We start from the raw sequence: 19,212 nt of genomic DNA, 5'->3' as shown, positions 1-19,212 counted from the left end.
GGATATTTTCTTTTATTCTGTTTTTTAAAATGAAGAGCCTAACTCATAAAAACATATATTTTGTTACAAAAAGTCAATAAATGTGCAAGGTACAAATAAGAAAATTTTTTAAAATCTCATAAAGGGAAGATTACAAAATACGCACCACCAGAAAGTAACAGTTGTATAGTGCTATAATATTATTTGGATAAAATTAGAACTATTAATAGTTTGGTAATTAGTCTTATGCAAAACAGAGTATTTCATCAGCAGAATTTTTATAGCAACAATATATTCTTAAAATCCCCCATGTCAGTAATTAATTTTCTATAGCACAGTTTTAATAGCTGCCTAAAATTTCATCTTAGAGATCGAGTATAATTAATCTGAAACTTTGACATAATATGGGCTTCCCTGGAGGTTCAGACTGTTAAGAATCTGCCTGCAATGCAGGAGACCCAGGTTTGATCCCTGGATCAGGAAGATCCCCTGCAGAAGGGAAGGTACCCACTCCAGTATTCTTGCCTGGAAAATTCCATGGACAGAGGAACCTAGCAGGCTACAGTCCATGGGGTCACAAAGAGTCGGACATGACTGAGCAACTAACACTTTCACTTTAGAGATTATATATTTTTTAAATTGTCACTTTTATTCAAAAATCTTGAAATGATTAGATGGATGTGGTTTTGCTTAGTGTAAGTGAACAAGAGAAAAGGCTTGTTGGGAAAAAACTGTGACCCAGTTAATAGCTTTGTGTATGTGTTGGCTCTCTGAAGGGATTTACCTAGTTTTGGTTCGTTAAACCATTTCAGAATTTTATTTTCCAAAGAAATTTTATGAATTTTAAGTATTTTAAAGATGTCATAACAGCATCTAAGTTATGATTAAGCATAAAAGTCATAACAGCAACTAAATTAATCATCCTCATTTGCTCCAAAATAGTGGAGTGAGACAGATAAATTAGAAATCCTTTTTCTCCTTATACTCACTACTGTCTATATTAGAGGGTTCTTCCTATAGATTTTAGGATTAGCTGGGTGCTTGTGACCTGCTTTCTCTGCAGCTAATAGCACAGCTGTTGCCTCTAATTCCTGAACATTTCAGTCTTCATGTCACCTGAATCCTCCCTAGAACCATGAACAGAGAAGCATGTGACAATCTGCACTTGCATTAACAGTATTGTTGTCTGTGGTCAACATTTTCACTGTCTGCAGTTAGAGAATTCTTTGGAAATGAATGATGAAGAACCAAAACCAGGGACAGGAAACTCAGATTCCACCTCTTTTGTTTACAGTCAATCTTATGATTTTGTTTTCTGTTTCTTCCTCAACACAAACCTCTTCTCAGTAGAATTTTCCCCAGGGAAATCAAAACCAGAAACTGTTGTAACATCCCCACCTAGAAAGCACAAAACAGCTCATGTCTAACTAGACTTTTACTTAAATTATGTTTTTCACCTTCATGGAACATTTCTTTCAGAAGCCTACATGGCTGTAATTAGAATATTTCAGAAGAGAAAACTCCTTCAAAAACTCCAAAAGATTTCACTCAAGTTTTCAAAGGAAAATAACTAATATGGATGTAGAAAGCACAGTTGGGAAGAAGAGATACTTTAAGAGGGGAGTGCTTATAAGCAAAGGCAGCAGATTTGGGAAAGTGACTATGGAAGTGACTATAACCCAGCCTTCATCACCCCCCTGGTGAGAGACTAATTTATTATTTAAAGGTCTAGGAAAGGATTTTGAATTAATACTTGCCGTGTTGCCCAGTCACTGAGAAAATCACGGGCACCCATTTTACCAATGAGGGACCCACTATGCAAGTTTGGACAACTGTCCCTTTGTCATCACCTGGCGACCAGAAACAGAGATATGACACAGACCTTCCCCTTGCATCTCTACTTGTCGATAAGTGGAGGTCTATCTCTATTGTTGTCATCATTTCTTATCGGGCTTTAACTCCATCCTCTCCTGCCCCCCACCTCTCCATGCACTCACCCACCTCTCCTTGCATTCCTCTTTTTCACTGATGGCATCTTGCCAATGAATGGATCAAGTTATCTTGCAGTGGGTCCATTTAATTTTTATGTCTAGACAGCTACCAGGAATATCTGCACATAAACAGGTTTGATAAACACATCTTCATTGAGCTTATGTAACTCACTTACTTGTCCAACATAATGTTTTTTTACTTAACCTACTAGAGCTTGATAAGTAATTCAAGGTTGGGGGTTCCTGGAGAGATCCTGGGGTTCTGGGATTATTATCACGCCAATTTGAATGTGTGATTTAGTATATAGTTTAACTAGTGTTACAGCAAGGGTGGGGACACAGTGGAAAATGATACAACGTTATTTTTATAAGGGATGTTAAAAATCTAAAACTATACCTATTTTTCTGAACACAAAGAGAATTTAGATTTGCTTTATGTTTATTTATTCTGAAATATCTAAAATCTTTGATCAAGCCAGTAAATGTAAAGGCTAAGTTGGTAAAATTCTGTTTCTGGCCATTTTTCAGTCTATGTCCCATCTTAGGTCTTGAATCCCCTAATGTGAGTCTTGCCTTTTAATTTTAATTAGATCCAGTTTATTTTTGCTTTTATTTCTTTGCTTTGGGAGACTGATATAAGAAAATATTGCGGCATTTTATGTCAAAAAGTTTTTTGCCTGTGTTTTCCTTTTTGTTTATAATGCCCAGTCTTATCTTAGGTCTTTAAACTATTTTGAGTTTATTTTTATGTGTGGTATGAGGGAGTTTTATAATTTCATTTATTTCCAGGTATGAAGCTTTCCCAGTACTACCTAGCAAAGAGACTGTCTTTTGTTCAATATATACTCTTACCTAATCTTTCATAGATTAATTGAACATAGATATTTTGAGACCTGTGTTTTAAAACTGCAGTTTTTCTTCTTCAACTTCAGGAGGAGCAGTTATGTTCTATTATGCTATGCTTAAGTAAAATTGCACATTCAGGGCATCTAAATTGGCATGCTCAATTGGCATACAGAAAATTAATTATGTAGATGAGACATTCAATTATTCTTGGACTCTTTTGAGAAAGCTGCTCTTAACAATGATTCACAGTATAAACAAAAGATTAATAGAAATATGCCCTTTGTGAGACTTAAAAAATGTTTCCAATTAAATAAAAAGGATGAAGTTAACTGCAATACCTACATGTGGAAAAAATAACTTGTGTCTTGTTTAGAGTTCCAGCATATTCTCTTCTTTTTAAAAAAATAATTTTATTAACTTATTTTTGGCTGTGCTGGGTCTTCGTTGCTGTGTGAGCTTTTCTCTAGTTGCGACAAATGTGCAGACTTCTCCTTGCAGAGGCTTCTGTTGTTGTGGAGCACAGGCTCTAGGCGCTCAGGCTTCAGTAGTTGTGACATGTGGGCTCAGTAGTTGTGGTGCATGAACTTATTTGCTCCACAGCATGTGGGGTCTTCCTGGATTAGGGATCAAACCTATGACTCCTGCATTGGCAGGCGGACTCTTTTACCATTGAGCCACCAGGTAAGCCCATAACACATATTCTCTTTAGATGCATTTACTTTAAATATGACCTAAATGAATAATTAAATTCCACTTAACATCAGAACCGGAGAAGGCAATGGCACCCCACTCCAGTACTCTTGCCTGGAAAATCCCATGGATGGAGGAGGCTGGTTGGCTGCAGTCCATGGGGTTGTGAAGAGTTGGACACGCCTGAGTGACTTCACTTTCACTTTTCACTTTCATGGATTGGAGAAGGAAATGGAACACCCACTCCAGTGTTCTTGCCTGGAAAATCCCAGGAATGGCGGAGCCTGGTGGGCTGCCGTCTATGGGGTAGCACAGAGTCGGACAGGGCTGAAGCGACTTAGCAGCAGCAGCAGTAATATCAGAACTGTTTTTGTAGTTCTATTATTTGGATCAATTATTTCAGGTACTTTTTCCTCCTCCATAACCATTAACCAAGGCATAAGTAGAAAGGCAAACTTAAGAGCCCCTTCCTCTCCCTTTCAATTTCCAATTAGCAGGTTTATTAATGAGCAATAAAAGGGGTGAAAGACAGGCAGCTTAACAAAGAAAGAGAAAAAAGCAAATAAAAGTAATTTGTGAAAACAGATTCAGATCCTAGGCAGTTCAGGTTGGGCTGCCCTATGTGCTGTGCAGGCTGTGACTGCTTCAGTTTGGAGCTCAATTTCTTATTTGGTTTTATAGTCTTACCCAAAAGAAAACTGCATTTCTAGAAATGCCTTCTGTGCAGAGCAATTCTGCAAAAGCTGCTTATATAACAGCTCTTTTTGCCAGCCTTCCACTCTCATAATAATAAACTACAACCACAGCCAACGTCAAGAAGCATCTTAACCTCTTGGACAAGGGGTTCTGCCCCTCGTGTTGTTCAGTCGCTCAGTCTGTCAGTTTCCGACTGTTTGCACCCCCATGGACTGCAGCATTCCAGACTTCCCTGTCCTTCACTACTTACTGGAATTTGCTCAAACTCATGTCCATTGAATTGCTGATGCCATCCAACCATCTCATCCTCTGTTGTCCCCTTGTCCTCCTGCCTTCAGTCTTTCCCAGCATCAGGGTCTTTTGCAGTGAGTCAGCTCTTCCCATTAGGTGGCCAAAGTAATGGAGTTTCAGCCTCACATTTAGTCCATCCAGTAGGGGCTGACGTTATCCAGGACACTAAAGAAATTCTGGAAGCATTTACTTTTTCCCCCCAAAATATTGCTCAAATTGTCAAATCAACTTGAGATTAACTTGTTGTTAGGACATTGCCATGTGATTTGTATGATGTCAACCTACTTTTTAGATAAATGCAGTCTGCTTTTCTTGAATCAAGACATTTCTCAACTCTGTATATCTGTATAAATAGCCCTCAAAGCTCAGAGTCTGAGAGCTAAAAGCACTAACTAATGATAACAACCCCAAATTCCCTGGGCAGAATATAAATTACTACAGACTGTTCAGTTCCAGTAATCATATTCTAAAATGTTCATTTTCTTCCTTTCCTATAACCATATAATAATGAAAGGTCGGGCTGGGCCTTTGCTACCTAGTAAAACAGAGTAATCAAATCATTTAAATATCAGTCCTACCACCCAAATTCTCCCTGACCTGCCCCCTTTTGAAATATTGTCTGAGTTATGTTACTGGGGTATACTGTGTGCTAATGGGTTTCTTTCTGCTGTTAACAGGTTTTGGATTCAGGGACAGAGAAAGAATATAATCGGACACATAATTTGCTGCGAGATAGAAACAGCTTATTTTACAAGATGGTGCAACAACTGGGCGAGGCGGAGGCTGCTGTCCTCACCAAAAGGGCAATATAGGTGAGCCTGCTGCGGGGAGCTGTAATTAAAATTCGCCTCCAGGGTTCACTGTTCACAAGATCTCCACCAAGGATCTGGGAATAAGTACTCTGTGCTCTTTTCAATTAGAAGCCACCAGAGAGGAAGTTTCACGACTGGGTCTTAACAACATGTGGCAGGTGGAAGGCAGGTCTGCTGAGAATCTGCAGCAGTGCTGGGGGTGGGGTCGGAACGTGTGAACCCTTCTGTGTGCACACACCTGTGCCTGAGACAGAGATTTGGGATTCGACTTTCCACATGTTTGGAATCTGAGTTGAGATTTTCATAGAGCACTGAACACCCTCATTTTGAAGACCTTTACATTCATTCTGATTGGTGTTCAGCACATTTGTGATACAAGTTCTGTTGAGGAATATCCAGGAAATTTGAGAGTTTAAGGGGAAAAATCTTGAAATATTTTGCTTCTAGGAAGATCTTCCAGAGAAAGGTGTAGGTCTCTTCTGTTTTGTAATCTGTAAAGAAAACTCTTACCTGAAATTATCACTTTCTCCCTAATTCTTTGTTGTTTAGAATTAGGTTCATTTGCCCCCCATGCTTCCTCTGTATTCTAGAAGATGAAATTGTCATCAGGACAAATCAAGAACTCACAACACCTTCACACTGTAGTCTGAATGGTGCCTGAAGGTTTACAGCACTTTCTCAGAGATGAGGTGTGTGAGGCACTAAGCACTGTATGTAGTGTGAGGAAGGGGCTCAGTGAGTAACATTCAGGTCATGTGGTATCTTCATAACAGAGGTGTACTGGTAACCAAGGTCTGGTTTAAGAGGCTTAGCCATTGTCATGCAGCCGTCTGTAATTCTTTCTGGGACAAGGTGGGAGTGAGATTGTGGTCGATGGGAAGACAGAGGGAGGGAAGGAAGGTCTGGTGTTCTTGTCCCTTAACATGCATGGCTCAGGGTGGGATGTGACTTCCCCATCGAAAATTTATCTCTGGGTGATAAATTATCTTTGTATGTCCCCTTCTTCATACTTTTATGCCTTTCCCAGATTTTCACTTATAAACAGAATAAGATTATTTGTTATTTGTGTAATATTTAAAATATCTTAAAGAAAACATGCCCCAGTATCTTAAGTACTTGTATATGAAAGATTTATCTAAAATGTGGCCTGAGTTCATCACTGTCTCCTCTCAATCCTCTGTAGAAATGAGAAAATTGCAAAGCAGGACCTTCCACTGCTCATCGGGTAGACTTCCTGGGTCCCAGAGCTGGCTGAAGGGTTGGCAGAGCTAGAGTTCATGCTTAGGTTTAGTGAAAAGGAAGTCTGTATTCTCAACTTTTCATAAGTACTTACATTGTGTGCAAATGTTGAGAAGCTGAACAAGGAACTCTGTATTTTTTTTTTTTCATGCCTGAAATTCACAGAGTGCTTTTATCCACTAGAGTGTCTCCCAGTCAGACCATCCCTCCTGAGGCCTAGAGAGCCGGGAATCCCCCAAACTCTTTTGCTCTTTTGACCTTAGACATCTCACATCAAAAAGAGGTGTTCCCACCTGTATGTCAAAGTCTTCATTTTAAAACTATATTATCATGACATTGAGTAATGAGAAATAGAACACAATTTTAGATTGGTTCAGATAATAAGATAATAGGATTCAACCCTCTCTTTGTTCAGGTGAGGAAACTAAGGTGCTTTAGAAGGAAGGTGGCCCTATGTATATAACTGGTGTTAAGCTAGTGCAGCAGACACAGAATTATAAATTTGTTCTTTCAGTAAATATTTTAAATCAAGTGTAACATACACACTGAAGCAGACATAGGTCATAGACTTAGAAATCTTGTGATTCCTGGCCTAGTAATCCTGCACCTACTCTAACAATATTGATGGCAAGTTACATTTGTGTAGTTCTTCATAATTTATTTTATACAGTTCTCACATGTATGATTTCATTTACTCTCCTGATGGTCCATTTTATCCCATGTCATGGATAAAGAGAGTGCGTTCAGAGATCACTGAAGGTCACTGAGCTGGTCCAGGGAGCACAGAGCAGGAATTGCTGGGAGGCTGGGTGCTGTCCTAGGTACTGGGTTCTGTGTTGAGCCTGAGAACACTTCTCCTGTCACATGGTAGCCAAGGTCGGGCCAGTCACGGAAGTTCACAAGGTGACAGAACCTCACTCTTGGATTTCAGTCCTGCTACTGGCTCAGGTCACCTCTATAGAAAGAAATACATTTCTTAATTCTCATCCCATCTTGACATTACTTCTGCATACTCTGCATCATCTTAGGAGTATAAACTGTCAGATTATCAGTTTTTTGAATGTGCAAGCATCAGATATCAATGCATTGTTCAGAGCTATAACATGGGGAGCATTAGCCTAAGTTATAAGGTTTTCACTAATACAATAGAATTCATTCATCTGAAAAGAAAACCCAATATCTGGGAGAAGATGCTTCCACATCACAGTTTGTTGAACTTGTAGCTCAGGTGAGCTTATCACTGTCTGATTGACCCTTTTGGATGATCCATGAAATAGAGAAAGTCCCTTTTAGATACATAAAGCTAAAGGGGGCAGTAGTTTGCTAGGGCTGTCATACAAAGACCAAAGAGTAGGTGACTTAAAGAGCAGAAACTTATATCCTCACAGCCCTGGAGGTTGGAAGTCAGAGGTCAAGGTGTCAGCAGGGTTGATTTCCTCTGGGGTCTCGCTTCTTGCCTTGTAGACACCATCTTCTATCTGTGACCTCACATGCTCTTCCTTCTCTGTGAGCCTGTGTCCTGGTCTCTTCTTATGAAAACTCCAGTCTGTTAGATTAGGACCCACTTGTATGATTTCATTTTAACTTTATTGCCTCTTTAAAGATGCTGTCTCCAAATACAGTCAAATTCTGTGGTACTGGGGGGTTTAGGACTTCAACATGTAAAATTGGAAGTGAGAGGGTAACAGGCAAGAAGACCAGGGGGCTCCAAATGGAGGGAGTAGATTGCAAGTGTCAGACATTTTTTTATCTCTCTCTTAAGCTGCAGGAGGAAACAAACTACTAGTGATATATTTTTCCCCTTCTATATACAAATTTATATCCACAGAAAAAGAAATGCAAAAAGGTAAAATGGGTGTCTGAGGAGGCCTTACAAATAGCTGAGAAAAGAGAAGCTAAAGGCAAAGGGAAAAAGGCAAGATATACCCATTTGAATGCAGAGTTCCAAAGAATAGAAAGGAGAGATAAGAAAGCCTTCCTCAGTGATCAGTGCAAAGAAATAGAGGAAAACAATAGAATGGGAAAGACTAGAGATCTCTTCAAGAAAATTAGAGATACCAAGGGAATATTTCATGCAAAGATGGGCTCAATAAAGGACAGAAATGGTATGGACCTAACAGAAGCAGAGATATTAAGAAGAGGTGACAAGAATACACAGAAGAACTATACAAAAAAGATATTCAACACCAAGATAATCACGATGGTGTGATCACTCACCTAAAGCCAGATATCCTAGAATGTAAAGTCAAGTGGGCCTTAGGAAACATCACTATGAACAAAGCTAGTGGAGGTGATAGAATTCCAGTTGAGCTAATTCAAATCCTAAAAGATGATGCTGTGAAAGTGCTGCACGCAATATGCCAGCAAATTTGGAAAACTCAGCAGTGGCCACAGGACTGGAAAAGGTCAGTTTTCATTCCAATCTCAAAGAAAGGCAATGCCAAAGAATGGTCTAACTACCGCACAATAGCACTCATCTCACAGGCTAGCAAAGTAATGCTCAGAATTCTCCAAGCTGGGCTTCAACAGTATGTGAACCGTGAACTCCCAGATGTTTAAGCAGCTGGATTTAGAAAAGGCATAGGAACCAGATTTCAAATTGCCAACATCCGCTGGATCATCAAAAAAGCAAGAAAGTTCCAGAAAAACATCTACTTCTGCTTTTATTGACTATGCCAAAGCCTTAGACTCTGTGGATTACAACAAACTTTGGAAAATCCTTCAAGTGATGGGAATACCAGACTACCTTATCTGCCTCCTGAGAAATCTATATTTAGGTCAGGAAGCAGCAGTAAAAACTGGACATGAAACAACAGGCTGGTTCCAAATCGGGAAAGGAGTACATCAAAGCTTTATATTGCCACCCTGCTTATTTAAGTTATATGCAGAATACGTCGTGAAAAACGCTGGGCTGGATAAAGCACAAGCTGGGATCAAGATTGCTGGAAGAAATATCAATAACTTCAGATATGCAGATAACACCAGCCTTATGGCAGAAAGTGAAGAACTAAAGAGCCTCTTGATGAAAGTGAAAGAGGAGAGCTAAAAAGTTGGCTTAAAGCTCAACATTCAGAAAACTAAGATCATGGCATCTTGTCCCATCACTTCATGGCAAATAGATGGGGAAACAGTGGAAACAATGATAGGCTTTATTTTTGGGGGCTCCAAAATCACTGTAGATGGTCACTGCAGCCATGAAATTAAAAGACACTTGCTCCTTGGAAGAAAAGTTTTGACCAACCTAGACAGCACATTAAAAAGCAAAGACATTGCTTTGACAACAAAGGTCCATCTAGTCAAAGCTATGATTTTTCCAGTAATCATTTATGGATGTGAGAGATGGAAAATAAAGAAAGCTGAGCACTGAAGAATTGATGCTTTTGAACTGTGGTGTTGGAGAAGACTCTCGATAGTCTCTTGGACAGCAAGGAGAACAAACCAGTCAATCCTAAAGGAAATCAGTCCTGAATATTCATTGGAAGGACTGATGCTGAAGGTGAAACTCCAATATTTTGGCCTCCTGATGCAAAGAACTGACCCATTTGAAAAGGCCCTGATGCTGGGAATTATTGAAGGCAGGAGGAGAAGGGGATGGCAGAGGATAAGATGGTTGGATGACATCAGTGACTCAATGGGCATGAGTTTGAATAAGCTTTGGGAGTTGGTGGTAGACAGGGAACCCTGGCATACTGTAGTCCATGGGGACGCAAAGAGTAGGATAGGACTGAGGGACTGAACTGAACTGATACAAATTTAAAAAGAGGTTTCTTTTAAAATTCTGTGTTGCCATAAGGATACCTGGTTCCACCTGAACTTAACTTTCTCAAACCTTGAGCTAACCAAAGCATTTTTCTTATGGAAATGTTTGTCTTAAACTATGCAAATGAACTGTGTATTTACCCTAGACTCTGTCTTCAAGTGGGTTCCCCCTAAGACTCAGAATTGACATGACAAACCAGTACGTTTTACTCATGCAAATGTTCTCATAAGCTATGTCAATGAGACTGTATTTGCTTAGAAACCTGCCTTTCTTCAAGATTCATGTCAATCATTTTATGGCCAGGGACAACTCACCTTGTGCCAATGTTACCTCAAAATGCACGTTGTTTGTGAGGGGCCTGGTGCAAGTCTCTGAGTTCTGAGACATTTCCTTTCTCTAATTAGCAGACTGCTAGTAGCTATATGGATCTTCCCTGTAGCTCAGATGGTAAAGAATCTGCCTGCAATTCCTTAAAAAACTGGAAATACGAGACAGCAAGGGAGACACTGATGTATAGAACGGTCTTATGGACTCTGTGGGAGAGGGAGAGGGTAGGAAGATTTGGGAGAATGGCAATGAAACATGTAAAATATCATGTAGGAAACGAGTTGCCAGTCCAGGTTCGATGCACGATGCTGGATGCTTGGGGCTGGTGCACTGGGACGGCCCAGAGGGATGGTATGGGGAGGGGGGAGGGAGGAGGGTTCGGGATGGGGAACACATGTATACCTGTGGCGGATTCATTTTGATATTTGGCAAAACTAATACAATTATGTAAAGTTTAAAAATAAAATAAAATTAGAAAAAAAAAAAAAAAAAAAGAATCTGCCTGCAATGCAGGAGACCTGGGTTAGATCCCTGGGTTGGAAAGATCCTCTGAAAAGGGAATGGCAATCCAGTCCAGTATTCTTGCCTGGAGAATCCCATGGACAGAGGAGCCTGGCAAGCCATAGTCCATGTGGTCGCAATTAGTCAGACACAACTGACTGACTAACACTGCTACTACTAGTAGCTATATAACATCCACCTAAAGACTAGCAGGGGGCACTCTTTCTGCCCCCTTCTGATGTCTATATCAGAAGCTTTCTCTATCTCTTTTATTTTTTTATACTTTAATAAAACTTTATTACACAAAAGCTCTGAATGATTAAGCCTTGTCACTAGCCCCAGATTGAATTCTTCTCCTCTGGATGCCAAGAATCGCAGTGTCTTTCATGATTCAGCAACAGTCTTTCAGAAGGGACACAGTTCAGCTCCAAGAATAAATACCTATCATCCATTCTGTTCTGTGATGAAGCAGATCTGGTTGAGGTTTTTTGAAGTTTCTTTGTTCCCAGGGTGTAACAGAGGTGTCATTTTGTCTATTCATGACATCACCTAATACAGCCCAGCAGTTATAAAATTATCATATCCTAGCTCCAGGAGCCTGGACCCATTTGAATAGATGGAAGAGGCACTCAGCATCCATGTAGCCTTGTGTCCCCCAAGGTCTCTGAGCCTCAGGTTCTCACCTGTGTGTAGAGCAAGATTACAGCCCTGCTGGCTTCTTCACACTTATCACAGGGATCAGATGAGACAGCATATGCTTAAGTGCTTGGAGAATATAGAGCACTTTACGGTATAAAACTGGGGTCATTTTGTAAAAGGCTGTAGGTAGAAACCTTGCCTCCCAATAATAAAACAAAAAACCCATAGTTCTTCTAGGTTGCTTTAGAGACTGTAAATCAGGGGTCCCCAACTGCTGAAGATCCTTTGCAGTATTCAGTTCAGGTATTTCAGACCATGAACCAAAGTCCTTTTCAGTTAAAAGTTGCTAAAAATAATATTTTCTTTATAAAAAAAAATTGTATTGAGAAGGCTTATGGAGAAAGGAACCAGATGATTTTAGAAAGAATATTAAGCAGTAGAAAATGAAATTAATTTTCCTTTGTTCCTTTAACTGTTTTTAGTTTCACCAAAAGAGTACATAAATCTATAATTACAAAATATGTCTAGCTTAATAAACTGGAGGAGGGTGATGATATGCAATTAACCAACACCCCCCCACGCCCAACTCCCACAAAAGGCTTTATTTTTAAATTCCATTACAACGGAAATAGCCTCAGATTTCAGCCAGTGGGCCCAAGCGTTCTTGGAGGGTTTATTTTTCTCCTTAAGTGACATTTAAATATATAGCATTTCATGTGCAGAGCAGATTATGTTAACAACAAGAGAGTAAGAAAGTGCACTTACTATGAAGGTGGGTGTCCTAGTGCTTTTTTGTTTCATGTGTGAAGTTCATTCCATCTCATGATAACTTTGTTTACAGCACCCCAAAATGCACTTGCGGTCAGGATTTATAAAAGAGATCTGGGATCATATGAGTCGGACATGACTGAGCAACTAAACTGAACTGAACTGAAGCAACCCAGTTTGTGAAACGAGTCAGCCTCTGATAGACGATACATATTCTGTTTTAAAGACTCAAATGAAACTTTCACATTCTTCTTTGAAGATAAAGAGTTACACTTGAAGTAGTTTTTTTGGCCAAACATGTTTAGAAATAAGGCTTCACAAGCCCTGACATTATTTTATTTTGTTATGTGCATCTGTAAAGAACTGAGATACAATATAGCTGCTAAAATCTGATTGTGGAACTTGACAGCACTTCATTTCCTCTGTGTTCTGAGTATACACTGAGAAGACCTGTATCTCTTCCAGTTCAGCTAGAATTTGGTAGAATTCAAGAGCTCAAAGGTCTGGCACCGCTAAGTCATTTCAGTCCTGTCAGACTCTGTGCGACCGCATAGACGGCAGCCCACCAGGCTCCCCCGTCCCTGGGATCCTCCAGGCAAGAACACTGGAGTGGGTTGCCATTTCCTTCTCCAATGCGTGAAAGTGAAGAGTAAAAGTGAAGTCGCTCAGTCGTGTCTGACTCTTAGCGACCCCATGGACTGCAGCCTACCAGGCCCTCCATCCATGGGATTTTCCAGGCAACAGTACTGGAGTTGGGTGCCATTGCCAAAGGTCTGGCACAGATCTGTCCTATTATTGGGTATCATCTTACATTTTAGAGAAGTCTCTTGGTTGAGTCTTTGTTAGCACTTTTGATTCTCTTTTCAGTCTTGGCACCCACTATCCACAGATCACATCTCTAGAGGTCCTATAACTGCTTTGCCGCACAAACTAAACACCAGGATATTTCATACATAGATGCCAGTGTTTTAGTGCCTGTCAATCAGAGTTTATAAAATATAAAGACAACAACCTGACACTAACATCCAAATTTGTTGTGCTCCTTTTATGTGTGAAAATGACAAACCCTGTTCAGATGCTAGATTTCCTACCTCTTTGTTACCCTGTTTTTAATTTATTTCAGGGAATAAAATGATTTTGCTAATCAAAATCATACCTGTGAATCAGAATGATCAGAAATCTAGGAGATCTACAGGTTATTTGGCATTACGTCCAGACCCACTGGGGGTTTTAATGGGACTGCTTCCTCCATAGGATTAATACAGCCCTGGTTTTCTAAAACTGTGTCTCCAATAGTAATATGATTGCTTCACATTTAGAAGGAAACCTAGAAATGTGTTGCCTTAGGAGGAGCACTTTAAAACTTTTAAACATGTTGTTTTTGTCTTTTTCTCCCTCAGGTGTACTTCAAAAGGAGATAGCAAAATATTACTCAAAGTGACCATGTGGTTATACATGTTTCCAGTGGACAGCCCTCAGCCTTCATAATATTTGAGTCAACACTGTGATTCTACCATGAGTTCATGTCTATTCCAAAGGCTTTTTTCCAAAAGTTTTGCACTACATAAACTATATTCTACTTGTTTTACACCAGCAACAAATATTTACACATTATAAAATGTGAGTTCTCCAACTTCACTCAATGATTTCAAGCTCTTAAAAAAGGATTTATTATGTTTACTTAAATGTTATATTACTTTCTTTCTTATCCAAATCAGAGGTGCAGGCCACCAATAATAGCCGTTTCCCAGGTTTTGTGTCTTGAGAGACTCCAGAGACAAACTCATTTTCTAAGATTTGAGACAAAGTTGTCACAGGTGTTTTTTGTTTTTTTTTTTTTAACTGTTTCCAGAATTACATATTACTTTCCAGTTATATCAGGGATTCTGTTTACTTGAAGACTGTGAAGTTGCTGTTTTGTGTCACCACTTCCTTTAACATGACTAGGATCCATTTTTTCACCAAAAGACCTCTGGTTAAAATACTATAGAGAAAACTGATAAGAAAACATACAATATACTATAGTTTAAGTGAAAGAAAGAAAGTGAAAGTGAAGTCCTCAGTCGTGTCTGACTCTTTGCGACCCCGTGAACTGTAGCCCACCAGGCTCCTCTGTCCATGGGATTCTCCAGGCAAGAATACTGGAGTGGGTTGCCATGCCCGCCTCCAGGGAATCTTCCCGACCCAAGGATCGACCCCAGGTCTTCTGCATTGCAGGTAGACCTTTACCCTTTGAGCCACCAGGGAAGACCTGGTTTAAGCCTAGTTTAAGTAACAACAACAACAACAAAAAAAGATATAGGGTTAAATATGTTATATGTTCTAAAAGAGAAGGAAGAGAAAATATGCTTTCTCAAAATAGGAGCCCTTCTAAGGGATTTGCTAATGAAGGACAGAATGTACTAGACTGTCTTCTAGATAGAGGATTTTAGGTTTTTGTTTTTGTTTTTGTTTTTGTTTTTTTTAACATTACAAATGGTGGTAAAGTATATATAACATAAAATTTACCATATAACCATTTTTAGTCACATAATCCAGTGGCATTAATCACATTCACAGTGTTGTGTAACCACATTGTCTGGGTAACTTTTGGTAATTATATTTTTTCCTATTCAGTGTGTTATTTCACAGAGTCATTTTGATAAGTTATTTCCTGTGAGTTTTTCTTGACTGGCATAAATTTATTCACAATATCGTATATGTTTCATATCTGCAGCACCTCTAACTGTGTTCTTTTGGCTTTCTAATTTTCTTTTAACCTTCTTTTTATAAATAATCTTGCATAACTTTTTCCTGTTTTCAAAGAATCAACTTTCTGCTTGATTGATGTTCTCTTTTTTCCCCAGTTCATCATATCATTCTTTCCTTCAACTTTTCCTTAGCTTTGAGGTTTTCCCTCTAAATTCTTAAATTGAAAAGAGATTATTAACATCATTATTTTTCTAATATAAATATATAAAGCTGACTTTTCCCCTAAGATCCACTTTAGGGGCTACCTGCAAGTTTTGGTACTCAACACCGCTGATAGCCATAGTATTATGTATTTTCTAATTCCTAATTTAATTCATTAACTATATCTTTTACCCATGAGTTATTCATAAATATACTGGTCTCTAAATTTCAAATTCGAATGGATATTTTTAATTAGATTCAGCCATGTGGAACTGCTAACATTCAGTCTTTTTTATAAGTGATAAAGTGGCAGTTTCATATGGTTCAACATATAGTTTTCTTTTGTTATTAACATATAACTTAATTTCATTTGGTCAGACAACATTAGATTGTGAATTTTAAACCATAGGTAACCACATTAACACAAAAGGTCCTTATTTCTACCATTTTGTGTTTTATTGGGTTTTTTTTTAAATGTTATAAATACATGTGTAACCAGTAATTTTCAATAAAAATCCTCCCCAAATACTGGAATGTTTTCTGATACGTGTTGCAGGCTGGTTCTCTGGGATGCACACTCGGATGGAGTTTAGTGCTGGGATGTGTATCAGGGGTGCCCTTGGGGTCAAAACTGTGGAATCAGGAGGGAAGAAACAGGGTAAGGCAGAGGGAAGGATCAAGCTGAATCACTGTCCAGATGACCTGAGCTGAGCCCATGGGGGTCTGGAATGAAGATGGCCCCTCAGGGTTGTCCTGACACATCCAATGACCAGGCCTCTATACCTCTACCCGGATGGATCATTGCATGTAGGCTGCCCCCAGAGGGGTTGGTGGTTTAAAATTGCCCACTGGCAGCACTTACAGCTGCTGGACAATGAGTCCCTGAAGGGAGGTCCGGACAGCACATCTCCGTGTCTCCCCTGGGCATGTATCACAGCTCCAGAGGTAGGTGATGAGGGTGTACGGTGGGGGAGACTCTTGATGACTGATGTTTAAGTCAAAATGATGACTCAGTGATTCTCCTGAATACCCTCTGGTCTAAAAAATAGAGGAGAAGGTCCATGTAGGGGAGATATCCTCATTCTCCTGGGTCAGCCCAGGTGTCACCTCTTCTAGGAAGTCACATTAACATCAGTCACCATCCTAGGTAACTCGGATTTGTGTGTTACCCTGAGCACCTCTCGTGTTAAACTGAACCATACTAGGTTAGTGTCCTGTGTCACCATCTTGAGAGACCTTATTTTTAAACAAGGGTCTGTTCTTTCTGTTGTGCATGTAGCCTGCTCTGAGTGTGAGTGTTCACACATGGTCTTTTTCTCACTAAACTAAGTGAGAAAAAGACTTGAAACTGTGCCCTGTTCACTGATTATGGCTTTCAGCAGAGTGTCTGTGCACAGAGGGTGCTCAGTAAATGTTTGTGGAATGAACAAATGATGACTGAGAGCAAACCTTCCTTCTCAACTTTACAACTTTGAGATACTAAGAGGTAGCCTGGGATAACAGAAAGCCCTGGTTTTGGAGTCAGTCACACTGATCTGTCCTTTACTACTCACTGACGGAGAGCCTGGTGGGCTGCCATCTATGGGGTCGCACAGAGTCAGATATGACTGAAGCGACTTAGCAGCAGCAGCAACAGTGTGGGTGTGGGAAAGCAGTAACCAGCCAAGGTGCCAGGATATTAGAATGGCACCATCCTTGACAAAATAGGCTGTGGACATCCTACAGCCACGCAGTCTTAGTTACATGCTTGGGTAAGCATCTCAACCTCTGAATCTCAGCTTCTTTGTCTGGAAAATGAATACAGTTCCTGCTGTTGAACCATTGCTTTGGTTGGGATGATGGATGGACTAAGAGCATCCAAAGACACCGGGTGTAATCACTGACCTTGGAGATTCTTATCACCAGGAGAGGAGAACAGGATGGGTGTGGATGAAGGAGGTTTGTGGAATGTAGAGGGTGTACTTGAGTAGGTCCTCATCTGATGGCCTAAACCAAACTGTTCTTCCTCCACCTGTGGTTAAAATGGCACAAGCACACAGGGAGGAGCACAAGCTCTGGAGTCAGGGGCAAATACTGGCTCCTCTGGGCACTGACTGGGTTTGGATACAAGTTCTGCTACCTGGTGAATGTGGGCTGTTAAGGTTCGGAAGCCCACTGTGCTTCAGGGTCTTTGTCTGAAAGGTAAGGTGGGGATAGCCTTCTTGATTCTCAGAAGGCTGCTGCAAAGATTAACTATGACAGTGATACTCATAGTGAGGACTGTGCACTACTACCAGTCCATGACCTGTTTGTAGCCTGATTAGAAGTAAGTACAGGAATTTCAAGAAAGCTAGAAACTCAAAACCATCTGTATTGCTGTGACATCCACCCTCAGAATGGGTGGGATCCTGAACACCCTGGGGACCAGTGTGAGGGTTGCACTATGGGGTGGAGGGGCACATGGCTGAGCTGCACACTAGCCATGCACAGTGGGTCATTGATTAGGTCTCAATGTGCTGAAAATGTAAAAGAGATAAAATTGATATTTAATACCAGACAGGTAAGAAACAATGCTAGATATGTTCAGTGCTTTTGAACAATGCTGTATATATGATGAGCTGTCAATCATTACTACCCTCTCTAGCACTACACTCTTTATTAATTCTTACCATCATATTTAACTTAAAATTAGAGCACACAGGCTTTCAAAAGGTGCTACAATACATTATCAATATTTTCATTTCAGTTCAGTTCAGTCAGAGTTGTGTCCATTTCTTTGCAACCCCATGATCTGCAGCACGTCAGGCTTCCCAGTCCATCACCAACTCCTGGAATTTACTCAAACACATATCCATTGAGTTGATGATGCCATCCAACCATCTCATCCTCTGTCGTCCCCTCCTTCTCCTGCCTTCAATCTTTTCCAGCATCAGGGTCTTTGCAAATGAATCATCTCTTTGCATCAAGTGGCCAACACATTGGAGTTTCAGCTTCATCATCAATCCTTCCAGTGAACACCCCGGACTGATCTTCTTTAGGATGGACTGGTTGGATCTCTTTGCAGTCCAAGGGACTCTCAAGAGTGTTCTCCAACACCACAGTTCAAAAGCATCAATTCTTCGGTGCTCAGCCTTCTTTATAGTCTAACTCTCACATCCATACATGACTACTGGAAAAACCATAGACTTGACTAGATGGACCTTTGTTGACAAAGTAATGGCTCTGCTTTTTAATATGCTGTCTGGCTTGGTCATAATTTTCCTTCCAAGGAGTAAGCGTCTTTTAATTTCATGGCTGCAATCACCATCTGCAGTGATTTTGGAGCCCCCCAAAATAAAGTCAGCCACTGTTTGCACTGTTTCCCCATCTATTTGCCATGAAGTGATAGGACTGGATGCCACGATCTTAGCTTTCTGAATGTTGAGTTTTAAGCCAAATTTTTCACTTTCATCAAGAGGCTCTTTAGTTCTTCTTCACTTTCTGCCATAAGGATGGTGTCATCTGTCTATGTGAGGTTATTGATATTTCTCCCAGCAATCTTGATTCCAGCTTGTGCTTCCTCCAGCCCAGCGTTTCTCATGATGTACTTTGCATATAAGTTAAATAAGCAGGGTGACAATATACAGCCTTGACGCACTCCTTTTCTTATTTGGAACCAGTCTGTTGTTCCGTGTCCAGTTCTAACTGTTGCTTCCTGACCTAAATACAGGTTTCTCAAAAGGCAGGTCATGTGGTCTGGTATTCCCATCTCCTTTAGAATTTTCCACAGTTTATTGTGATCCACACAGTCAAAGGCTTTGGC

General features: G+C 40.1%; 1 protein-coding gene across 1 annotated transcript in view; it reads left to right on the top strand.

Annotated features, from left to right (window-relative positions):
- LOC104969875 (ATP-binding cassette sub-family C member 4-like) overlaps window positions 1–19,212 on the top strand; it is a 125,903-nt gene that overhangs the window by 12,030 nt on the left and 94,661 nt on the right. The window contains 1 exon segment of the mRNA XM_059892175.1: window positions 5,171–5,296. Coding sequence (XP_059748158.1) covers window positions 5,171–5,296 — 126 coding nt within the window.

The sequence above is a fragment of the Bos taurus genome, chromosome 12 (genome assembly GCF_002263795.3).
Source record: "Bos taurus isolate L1 Dominette 01449 registration number 42190680 breed Hereford chromosome 12, ARS-UCD2.0, whole genome shotgun sequence".
Taxonomy (NCBI): Eukaryota; Metazoa; Chordata; class Mammalia; order Artiodactyla; family Bovidae; genus Bos; species Bos taurus.
This window is presented reverse-complemented; position numbering and strand designations above follow the sequence as displayed.